This window comes from Sesamum indicum, linkage group LG12, assembly GCF_026168435.1.
Source record: "Sesamum indicum cultivar Baizhima isolate 11 linkage group LG12, ASM2616843v1, whole genome shotgun sequence".
NCBI lineage: Eukaryota > Viridiplantae > Streptophyta > Magnoliopsida > Lamiales > Pedaliaceae > Sesamum > Sesamum indicum.
Window position 1 is genome coordinate 13,915,596 of NC_142668.1, and position 12,282 is coordinate 13,927,877.

The following is a 12,282-nucleotide window of genomic DNA, read 5'->3' on the forward strand; positions in this document are numbered from 1 at the left end:
TAGCTATCATTTCTCCAACTGACCACCATCCTTGTGTTCATCTCCCCATGCCGCACACATCCCTTCAAACAGCTTCCCCTCAGCAGCGTCCACACCATAGCCTCCTCATCACTTGACCTCTCTTATTTCTTCTTTACATGTGATTCTGATTGACTTTCAACTATTGGACTTCCTTCACCTAAACTAAAACTTAATTTAGCGGCTCTTTTCAGAATGCGTGAATGCAAATAAAAAACATCCCCTAAATAAGCTTCGGTACCAGTCGGTCTTCGTAATAGAAGAGACATTTGGCGATAAGCTTCATAAATGATTAGAGTGTGTTGTTTATGGTTTATAAAATATTCAGCCAGTTTCCCTCCTACCAGGCTGACTCAACATCCACGTAAAATGCCACGTATTTAAGTTGAGTTAAGTTGGCAGCCAGAACCTTAAGTCCTAATTTATCTGATTAAATCTAGTAATTTTTTATCGAAATGAATAAAATTACCACTAAATTAAATTTACATGACTAAAATTGCTGGTCCAGCACTTACAGGACTAATTTTAAAATTTTACCACTATAAACTGCTTAAGTAAAAATTTACAAATTATCCATCAACACAACATTAAAATTGAAAAAAAAAAAATCAAACTCATAATTTTATTCATCCTTAGTTAATAATTAATGATTGAGTCAAATAATGTATATATATTATTATCCTCTCTATTCACTGACCTGGTCCGAACATATATATCAGCTAGTTGACAATTACAAAGTAGCAGAAATTAATCACATATTTTTAAGTTGCTCTTCTCTTGGTATCTACAATTATTATTAACATGTCAACAATCATGTCTATTTAAATCAATGTTTATAAATAGTACAGTCAGTTCGTACTGTACTTTTTATATACAAATGTCATATACATAAAGTTTTTTTAATAAAAAAAATATTAAAAATAAATAAATCTTATAAAAAAATATAACACTAGTTCATAATAAAATAATATTAACTATACATATTACCAAACTGCAGTAACCGGTTTCCTTTTTTCCCGCCAACCGTGTCTAATGTTTCTCTGGTTTTGTAATTTTTAATAGCATAGCAGTTGGTTACTTGCCACTGGTATTTTTATATACACCCCTTGCTAGCATTACCAAAAGAAATTGCACACTTTTATTGGTTATGATAAAATTATATATCCTCAAGTATTTGTATATATTACATTTACACCACTTGTATTTTATATAATTATATTTACGCCCCTTAATTGGTAGTATTTCCCACTCCCAAAGTTGACGGAAAATAATTAAAAACTTTACTTCTGGGTAGGTTTGGTTGGCAATTGGGGTAGTTAGGCAGACATATATAGTGTTATAAATACCCCTTAATTTTTAAACGTATCAAAATTATCAAACTGACTTAACACCGTTAGTAAAATCGTTGACTGATGCTGATCTAATGTGGCATTCATATGGTCTTATGGTTAGAAAAGTTGTTGGAATTTATACTTTTTCCAATTGCAGATTTAATTGCAAGTTTATTTTAAATTTAATAGTTTTTATGTGTTATTTGTTTTACCAAAATTTAAAAATAAGTAACAAGCGAAAAGTGATAAATTCAAAATAAAGTTAGAATTAAACCTGAAGGAAAAAAAGTCTACTATATTGTTCTTCGGGTGCAGTTGGCTTGATTTTTCGAACATAATTTTTCTTGATTTTTTTGGGTACAAAGTGTATACAACAATTATTATATGGATTCTTACGATGTATATATAGAGAGTAATTTAATAAAATTAAAATCCTAATCCATATTTAATTATGATCCCAAACCTACCCTAAGTGGGCCCCAGAGATTGCTAAGTTTATGGTAATTAAATTAAAAATGTCAACTGTAATTAAATATGTAAATTGGAATAGGGGTACATTTTCAATTTAACCACAATTGAGGGTTCTCAAAACAATTATTATATGGATTTAAACACTCACCTTTCCCTCCTATATATAAACTAGGGTTAGGGTTTGCTCATAATTAATCTCCCAAGTTAAGGATTAATTGCAGGTGTACTGTAGCCAAAAATTAATGAAGGTAAGCTAGCTAATTAATACATGTGAATGCTAATTAGCTAAAACACGTTTTTGTTAATCGTGATAGCAACATAATTCTCATTTTGGCAGCAAAGGATTGTGATAAATGTGCCGATGCAGAGCGAGAAGGGCAAGTCCAAAGCCATGAAGATTGCTGTGGGTATGCAAGGTATGTATGTATGTATGTATCTGTGTATGTATGTATGCATGTATGGTATAATCGGATTTCTTATATACAGGAGTGAACTCGGTGATTGTGGTGAAAGATAAGGATCGGCTGGAGGTGATCGGCGAAGGGGTTGATTCTGTGTGTTTGGCCAAATCTCTCAGGAAGAAATTCTGTTTTGCTGATATTGTGAGCATCGGAGAAGTGAAGCCGCCGCCGCCGTCTAATTGCGCGCCACCGCCACCGCCGTGGTGCCAACCCTATTGTTACGCGTCCCGAGTTTACGGAACTGCTCCTCCTAATTGCTCTTATATGTGATCACCACCACCCCCCCTTCAAGAATCTTGTTGTCTTGCTATTCTTTTTGAGGTGGATTCATTCTATATGGGTTGAATTTTCAATTTCATATCACGTATTTATATAATTCTACTGAAAAAAAAATACAAACAAATTCTGTAATATTGCAAATAAACAAATTATCCCCTATAAAAAAAATAGTAAATCACGATCCTGTTTAAGGAGGTAAATTACTATATTTTAAAAAATACGGGGATAAATTAATTTTTTATAGAAAATAATTTGCTCATTTACAATATTACAAAATTATATATATATATATATATATTCATTTTTTATTTGATAAAGACAAAATTGAAAGATAAAACATATACGCATATACATATAATATTCGTAGTATTAAAATATTATTATGAATTCTTTATTTAATGATAATGAAAATACAATTCTATAATATATGCAGTAGTATATATAATAAGGAAGGAGAATGACATGCAAATTTTGATTGGCTGAAGTCCTACATATATTATAGGGATAATTACACTCTCCTCCCCTAAAATTTTGTGTAATTACACTTAAATTTTCTATGATGTAAAAAATTACATTTACTACTCTTGAGGTTTTGCATCAATCTAACAAATAGATCTCTTCGTTAATTAGTCAATATTTATATAATTTTTCGATTATTAACAAAAAAAAAAATTGAATAAAGATTTATATTTACACCTAATTGATTTATGTAACTTACTGCAAATCAAATAAAAAATTTCTTACTAAACTACTCTTATAACAATGATATATATACATCTTCACATGCATCAACATGTGATTATGTATAAGGATAATTTTGATATAAAAAATTTATTTAACCTGTAATAAATTAAAAATAAATCAATTGAGGGTTTCTCAAATTTTTATTATTATTATTTATTTTTTCATATGTAATACATTAATAATAAAAATTTATTATTTATTTCTTCATATATAATTCATTTTAGATTAAAAAAAATTATATTAAATTACCTAAATTTACAATGATATTTAATATTATTTAATAGAAAAAGTAGTTGAATATATTCTTTTTATTATATAATTCATTCATTTTAGGTAAAAAAAAACTGTATTATTTATTGAAAAAAATAAAAAACTAGATGAATGTATTGTTTATATTATACAATTCGTTGTATCTCGAAAACTATGTTAAAATACCTAAATCTAAAATGATATTACTTATTGAGAAAATAAAATCTTTGAATGTATTCTTTGTAGATCATAATATGATATTACTTATTGAAATAATAAAAATTACTAAAATGTATTCTTTGTATTATTTGATTTATTTTAGATCAAAAACTATATTAGAATACCTAAAATCTAAAATAATATTACTTATTAAAAATGTTCTTAATTAAAAATCAAATCAAAAGTAGTTTCTTTAATTTCATTTTTTATGTCACAAACTTATGGTATGATATTTTCTGAATATTGGGGCAAATTTAGTTGGGCAGGGAGGGGATGAAGGTGGGTTTGATGGGGCGGGGACAGGGCAGGGCCATGGTATTGACGGAGCGGGGACGGAGTGAGCCAACCCGTTTCGTTGCCATCACTAATAATTATTCCTATCTTATGTTGGCGTAGCTTAGAATACCTTAAATATTTCAAAATGTACAACTGCTTAGAATACCTTAAATATTTCAAAATGTACAACTGTCACAGTAAAGTGTGCGGGAAAGAGTTGGACATGGGAAGAATGGGTGAGGCTGAGCTGCTGCTGACTATAGCTCAGTTGATTAATGTGTATATAGATTCAACGCGTACCCTACGTCAACAATGGAAACTCGTAAATTAATTCCCCAATAACCCAAACCAGTGCCACGGCAAATAAACACTTCACCATTGACAAGGCAAAAACTGAGGACAATGTGATCGCAGAATTTCCATTTTCCATTATGACATGAACATAATGTAACGTAGAAATGGTAGAAGTTCATGTTTCGTCCAACAACCTACGGAAAAGATGAGCATGTATAATATAGAAAGGAATAGCCCAACGTGGCAACCATATAAGGACAAGTTCACTCATTCCTCCAAACCCCAATGTTCTACAAATCAGGTATAGGCTCAGCCCAACAACTGCAAGATTTTTCCCACAGTTCAACCACTAAATGTGCATAGAGCATTTAGTGTACACAATTGCCAAAAAAAATAATAAATAATCCACAACATCAAATAGATCACTTTCATCCGCCAAAAAGAAATCCAGCTGCTTGTTCTTCATTGCCGTCAAAAAACTTCAGAGCTTGAATCACTTGCTCCCTTCCAAACCCTAACTCAACCAGCTTTGCGACTTTGGCTTCAAATTCAGGTCCCTGCACAAATGCCACACTAGAGTTATAAAATTACAAACGCAGAAAACCATAGCAAGTATGTCAACTTGACATGGCCCAACTGAAAAATGAAACCAAATGCCACGAGCTTAATCCTGGTAAGTTAATGAGTTCAAACTGACTACGTCAGGCAAAGGCAAGATGGTAGACAGGACATTAGTATATAATTAAGTTATAGGTATGATCATAATATATAAAACTAACAAACACGTATTGAACGCACTGATAGACTAACATAAAGTTAAATTATTGTAACTAGAAAGTACCTGGAAAGTACTCTTGCCAGTGCTTCCTGTAGTTCATTTAGAAAAAACATTAGTTCCAGAGCAGTAAATTCAGTGTACATGCACAAGAGCTTCACACAAGAACAATGAAAGAGCAATAACGTATACACGGTATGCAGACCATCACCGGCAAATGTATAAAAGCCCAGCTGTAGTTCATAGAATGCCCAACTAAACTAAACTAAACAAGAATGAGAGTAATCTTTCATACATATATGAGAAAGAAGAAATATGTATGCCCGCTGTTATGAATCCATCATGTTTCCCATCTCTGCCACTCGGAAGCATTTACTCAACAGATATACCCCATAGCATATTAATATTTCTTGCCTCAACCCTCAGTCCCTCTGCCACTTGTAAAATTTCGAACGACTCATTACATAGTTAATGTTGGTTAGCTCCAATCATTTGTCCCATGAAACTAACAGGCAAGGACTCCAGACCTCGGTTTCAGTATAAACATAGGAAATGCTTATACAGGAGAGTTCAACTAACGTCACACAGCATTTACAACTAAATGCTTCTTCAAGAAATGTCAGAACTAACCAGAAGGGCCTCCTGGTGTACTAATGTGCTCTTTAGTTGCGGATGTAGCCTGAAAACCAGAAGAGATTGATCAGAATGCTTGGCCACAATTTGTTATTACAAATGAGTGTACATATGCTGTAGCAAAGCAACTCAACCGAGAAACCATGCAGAACACAGATATTGAACCCATCTTTCACAAAGTTTAGGGAATGGAACACCTAGTCCCAGCAAGTAGCCTATATGCTAGCAGATAGAAAGCAGATTATGGTTCTCTAAATTGACAGAGATTTCAAGTAACCTATTCCCAAAATTGCTTTTGATTACGTATAGTAAACCTGCAGTCAAATAAAATCTAGTGGATGCTCTGAACACTGATACTTCTAGAAACATCTCAAGCATTCATTTAATTCAATTTCAGATAAATGAGAGAACTTTTTAACTAAAAAACTGCAGGATACTTCAACAGTAATTCTAGTGAAACAAACACAATCTCCCCACAAAATTAAGGAATCAGGTAAAAATGTAAATACAACTAATAGCATGATCGTTAGATATCCTTACTTGTGTTCCTGAGCTAGAAGCTTCCTTGGCGTGCCTCTCTTCATCCAAAAACTGTGTAGGAATGTCCTTTTCTAAAATTTTAAAATCAATGAAAAATAAATCAAAGCACAGTTGAGCAACTTAAAATACTGAAGCTCAATACCAAATTTCATAACCAATGAAAAAGTAAGCCTCAGAAATTGAAGAAAAAATACGAAATTCTACCTGCCAAAAAAGGTACGGCAACCTCTCCTCCACCAACTCTCAGTACATTCTCCTTCAGATCAATAATGCACTGCAGAAAAAAGGTAGTCTAAGTACATCAATATCAAAGTAGGCTTAGAACAGAAGAAAAGGAACACAAAGATAAAGACATTACTTGGTGTTTGCGAAGCATATCCAGGCCAAAGAGAAATTCCATGTTGGGTGCATCCAGCACCAGAAAGGAACAAGGGTAAAATATACTTCCAATCTGCCACATTATTATGGAAGTAAACATGTCAAATTCAAGAGGCATGGCATATTACATGAAACTAGACAAAAGCACAAGCACCGAGGGATAGAAATAAAAAACTGGGGAGACAAATACTCAGTTAGCAAAAAATAGAAGTAGCAGTTCATATTTGCATACCTTGATTGGGGCAACATGTATCCGACCTAAAATCTCAGACTGACCAACTCCATGAGCGATACCCTTGTACCGAGTATCCAAAAGCCTTAACAATCTGGAAGAACATAAAGCCAACAGCATCCCTATCAATAAAAGAATAACACTAGACAAACCAATAATGTCCACGATGCAGAAGAATCTAGAGGATACATTACCCACAACGTTCAGCACAACTTTTAGATATAATTGTTGACTGAGCTCCACTGTCAACAAAGGCCTGCAAGGAAGACAAAAAATTTTTTACCTAGCTTAAACTGAGACAAACCTTGCACATTTACCACAAAATTGTCCATATTGTTAAATTGGTTTTACATTCTAACTTATAAGATCCAGTGCAAGTGGTACTTGTGGTCAAGTATCTGACAGCAGCCAATATAAGAACTAAAAATTGTGAGGTTGAACTATGACATATATCCAAATAAAAAATGAAACCCAACTCTTTCAAAGAATTGGGTGAGCATTGATGTTTTCCTTGTGTGTTAGTTAGGTTGGTTCACAAATAGTGCCCCCAAAAATAGAAGCAAGGTCTTCCGGACACTTCCACCTTGCTCCTTATTTCCTTGATGGGATTTGGTTTTATTCGAATCTTTCTCGTAATGGGGCATAAGCTGATGAACGAGCAACTAAAGAAAATAAAACCGCGTTACTGTACCAATTCAGTACCTTCAATGGGACACCATTAACTTCCATGTCAACATACAACATTACCTGGAAACAGAATATACATGTAAATTTTACTTTAAAAAAAATAAAAAATGTATTTTACCAGACAACATAGCAATACGTACCACTCTTGCAAATGCTTCAGGGTTGTATTCCAAAGCCGCGGCCCAGTTCTCATCAATGCCTTTCTGCCAATCATGAAATGATTTGTTGTAACCAACGTAAAAGAACTAATATCCATTGCAACATTCTTACAAACCAAAAACCACAAAATAAATTGCTAAGTACCAAACTTGCTGAATCCCATGTTCTGAACCCATATAAAAATCAGAGGAAAAAGGGATCTAAAAACCGATGTATTATCTCAGTGCCAGGATTACTATGATCTTACTACAAACAATAGAAACATTACAAGGGTACCAACTAAAACCAGTTCTTTTGCATGGTCCTCAATGATCAGCTAGCCGACAAAAGGTACTGAGACAGTTGAACATCTAATAAATGTGATGAGAAAAACTTGGACTCGAACTAAAGATTATATCAGCTGCCTCAAACTCATAAGTTGTGCACACAAAAAAATAAAATTGATAAATCATAATCAAACACTTCAAGTGGTAGCCACAAGCTCTCTTTCTCACTATCCCTGGAACTTCAAGTTAAAAAGCCACAGGTGCTGAGTAACATACAAGATCTGGTTTAATAGGTCAAAGAACAGCCACACATCTTTAAAACGTCTATCATCAATCTTTCCAGAGGAACGCTCATAGATGCAAAGAATAATCCATGAGCTGATATCCTATGAGTCTGCCCATTATAAATCACCTAGAAGATTAATGTAGGAAACTATCTGACCTGGCGAATAGCAGCTTCTATTTTCTTTTGTGCCTCCACGTCAAATGGATCTGCATATAGTAAAGCCTATGCAAATAAAAATTTTCAGCATATTAATTTCTCAAACAATGATCCACGAGACTCAGATCATAACAGTCATAATCCCAGAAAGAATTGTTATTATTTGAAGAAATCATAATACAATTTAGTGTTCAGATCAGAGCAGTTTATATGAGCCCGGAGAGGATTGTTATTACTTCAGAAACAGAATCAGAATTTAGCACAGGGCAATGACGGTGATAATGATTAGAATACTTAGAAAATGGAAAACACATATCACCGGAAGGGTATAAACAAGCAGCAAAGCAACCTCTCCCAACACCAACCAGGAGATAGGAAGCATAAGACTCAAGCAAATTTGCATTGTCACACTGAGAATGCAAATGTCAATCAACAGTAGGATAACATCATCTGAAAAACCAGAGCAAAAGGTAACCTCTCATTCTCTCAAGCTTGAGACAGATTCAATTAAACTTAGTGATACCGAAATATATAAACATGCCATATACTGAGTCCCAGTTCACCTACTAAAAAGGTGAATTTCTGTGTAAAGTTCACAATCTTTCAAAATTGAAGCATTGCATATGGGGATTGTGGAGGACCCAAAAAATCAATGATGAAGAAATAGCTGATACTTACCAACTCCTCCTCTTGTTGACGCCTTAGCTCAGATCTCTGGCGATGTCGTACGCGCAACAGATCTTGCAGCTTGTTCAAATCATTTCCAAGAATCACTTGTGCTAACTCAGGATCACTCTACCAGTTCACATAGCACATAAAGTATCGTTAAAAAAATTATTTGTAGAACAAATTACCTTTAGACTCATGAAAATACGCCAACAATCATAAGCTAGAAAACAAATAGGGAGCATTTGAACATTGCAGCCAATTAAAAGAATTTAATACCATAGAGCTTACTAGAGATATTGCAATAATATTGTAACGAAAGATAGCAGGGGCTCATGATCATGCCTTTTACTATTCAATTACTCATTTCACCAGCCAATCATCCTGTCACGCATCATAGTTTTTTCTTCCTTCCATGTTGACCATTCTTAAACGAAAAGGGAGTAGGATTAAATAATAACACCTTTTTCAGGATAAGATATAGCCCATATATATATAATCTTCCAGTAAGGACATTTAAGTTGGTCCAGAAAGTCTCTGTGCTTGAAAATAGCTACTTTTTCATGATATTAACTAGCACCTGCAACAATTTTGGCAGTAATTCAACAAAGGCGACGACTTGGTCAAAAACCATAGATTATCATGATTAATCATATTCAGGCCAATATCAAGACCCAATTCTTCACGGCAAATAAAGCCCAACAGGCTGTATCAGCAGTTTACTAGAATGAAACCAGTGGTACTCAGACAAATCAAAGGGTCAGGCAGAAACCTAATTTACGGCACATGAACAGAACCCAACAGCTTTACAATCCTTTTTCTTAAGCATTTTACAAAACTTGGGCCAGTATTTGCATGCTCTGGCAGGTTGTACTATGAGCATGTCCCCGTTGCTATCAGGAAACAAGCCCATGAGAATTTAAGATAGTAAGGGCGTACAATCACAGTAGTCACTGAATGGTGTGCTCATTCTCTTGATCAACAGGCCTAGGGAGCCTTTAATGTTCCCAACCATGTGAATTAGTAAGTCAATTTACCTCTTTGTTGCTATTTTTTTTTCCCTACTGCACTTGTACAGTCATGCCATTACAAGATTGAGCGATCACTATTCCTTAATTGTTTTATCTTTGTGGAAACTAGGAGGCAGGGTTCTCTAATTTTCAATCAAGGTAAAGGGCCCTATTACAGGTTTCCCGACTTTCTATACCTGAAATAGTTGGGCCATCACATTAGAATCGTTACGCAACTGCTGCTGGAAAGCTGAGGGGTTTACTGCTGAACCGTCCTGATTAAAGCCGAGTTCGATGCCAGGCGCTCCAGCTCTAAAATAGACAAGAAGAAAAACTCCCTCTATAAGCAAACGAAATACCTATTGGAATTATTCCAATATACTTCGGTACCTAAAAGAAATTATAACCAAAAGCCAAAGAAGGAAAGAATAAAAAGACATTTTACAATTATATCCAAACAGTATCCCGTACAGCTCATTAGACAGTTTGCCAAGTAGTAAATTTCAAAGCTAAAAACTGGAGAAAATCGTCGAGCTCTCCAGGTAAACACCAAATATGGAATGTATGGATGCAAATGAAGATAAAAAAAAAAAAAAGAACCTGGAACCAGAAGATGCGGCGCCTGAAACCATCATAACCAAATCTCCATCAGCAACACCGAGAGCACTCAACTTGTCGGAATTCCTCATCTCCCTCCCATTATACAGCAGCTGTTGTTGCTGCAGTGGCACCTGTGTCTGTTTCCAGCATTCAGTGCATACAATTTCAAAATTCAAACAAAGATATCGACGGGTTAAACAAGAACTACACAGAAAAGGGCACGCAGATCCAACCTCAACCTCAAGCAGAGCTTTCAAGTTCTCAACCTGTTCAAAATGCACATAAAGTCAGCATCAGCATCAGCATCATTACAACGCCTTCGCAACAGAACTAAAAATTAGCAGAACTCCCAATCCTACAATGCCCAGAAAGCGAAAAACAATATAGGGTTTCAATAAAGTAACAAAGGGGGTAAATTACAGATTCGTCCCGATCGACGTCTAACGTGACGATTTGCTCGTCGGCGGTCATTACAGTGATCTTCATCTTCTCCGACCCGCTTCAACCCAATTCGAGTTCCTCGACGAATGCGATTACGCGATTTTTAAAACAAAAAAAGGTATTACCGGTATAAATAAAGAGGGTGTTTCAATTTGTGTACTCCATTATTGGTGTTTTCTTATTGACAAAGTTATCTTCCACGTCGTTGACTGATGCTTGCAAAGAACTCGATTGTCTCCGTCTCTTCTTTCACCACTTGAAAAATTACTTACCGTGGCTGTGACTGCGGTAACCCCCCTCTCCCCCCTTCTTCAAAGTTACCTCTTTTTAACTTCCTTGGAGCGGAGGGTCTCTTCAGATTCCGCAATCCAACATCAATTAGGAATCTCAAAACATTATTAATAATTACTTTATTTTCCTGTAATTCGTATTTCGTAGTACGGGACACGTCAACAATTTCACTTCTGTCTCATGAAATCAATAGGGCATTGAATATATTAAAATTAAATATATAATAAAAAAATCAAAATTAATGCCTCGACGTAGGGAATGGGCTATGGAATGATGAGAAGATTCATGGGCCGCCTTCTGGATTGGCCCATTTTTGTTCATTTACACGCAGATTTTAATACTTTTTTTTGCATGTTTACTTTGTGATATGATATTTTTATATGATATATAAATATATGTGATTAAATTTTAGGGATAATTACACTCGTCTCCCCTAAAATTTGATGTAATTACACGTAAATTCCATGTAGTTTGGGAAATACATCTAACACCTATGAATTTTGCTTTCGTCTAACAAATAGGTTTCTTCGCTAGTCAAAAATCAATGAATTGCTGATATTAATAAAAAAAAAGAACAAAAATTGATGTTTACACTGATTACTTAAATTTGTATATATTATTTTATTTTATTTTATAATGTACGTTTTGATTTGAATTTATTACCTCAACAAACTAACTTATAATGTTTTGATACACTCAAAAATATTTTTATAGATACATCACACATATATACTTTCATGGCAAATATTTAGTGAAATGCAGTCTAATGATTGGCGATTTAAAGAAAGCATGCATGTACAAGTACAAATATGTAATAATT

General features: G+C 34.2%; 2 protein-coding genes across 3 annotated transcripts; one reads left to right on the forward strand and one right to left on the reverse strand.

Moving 5' to 3' along the window:
• The first annotated feature begins 1,990 nt into the window (after nt 1-1,990).
• LOC105175010 (heavy metal-associated isoprenylated plant protein 16) lies at nt 1,991-2,639 on the forward strand. Of its 2 annotated transcripts, none has more exons than XM_011097303.3 (3): nt 1,991-2,068; nt 2,158-2,236; nt 2,307-2,639. In XM_011097303.3, the coding sequence occupies exons 1-3, from the start codon at nt 2,063-2,065 to the stop codon at nt 2,549-2,551; spliced, it is 330 nt and encodes a 109-aa protein (XP_011095605.2). In that variant the 5' UTR covers nt 1,991-2,062; the 3' UTR covers nt 2,552-2,639. The 2 variants fall into 2 exon arrangements, with proteins under 2 accessions (XP_011095605.2, XP_011095606.2); XM_011097304.3 differs by having other exon boundaries at nt 2,001-2,068; nt 2,158-2,227.
• A 1,955-nt stretch (nt 2,640-4,594) lies between these two features.
• DDI1 (ubiquitin family protein) lies at nt 4,595-11,529 on the reverse strand. The gene is made up of 16 exons (XM_088876563.1): nt 11,151-11,529; nt 10,964-10,996; nt 10,731-10,867; nt 10,328-10,442; nt 9,133-9,249; nt 8,455-8,520; nt 7,728-7,790; nt 7,603-7,647; nt 7,095-7,156; nt 6,901-6,994; nt 6,649-6,741; nt 6,495-6,564; nt 6,291-6,361; nt 5,748-5,796; nt 5,184-5,209; nt 4,595-4,899 (listed from the first exon to the last, which is right to left on the reverse strand). Exons 1-16 carry the CDS (start codon nt 11,214-11,216, stop codon nt 4,771-4,773), a joined length of 1,236 nt encoding a protein of 411 aa, XP_088732689.1. The 5' UTR covers nt 11,217-11,529; the 3' UTR covers nt 4,595-4,770.
• Nucleotides 11,530-12,282: the final 753 nt, after the last annotated feature.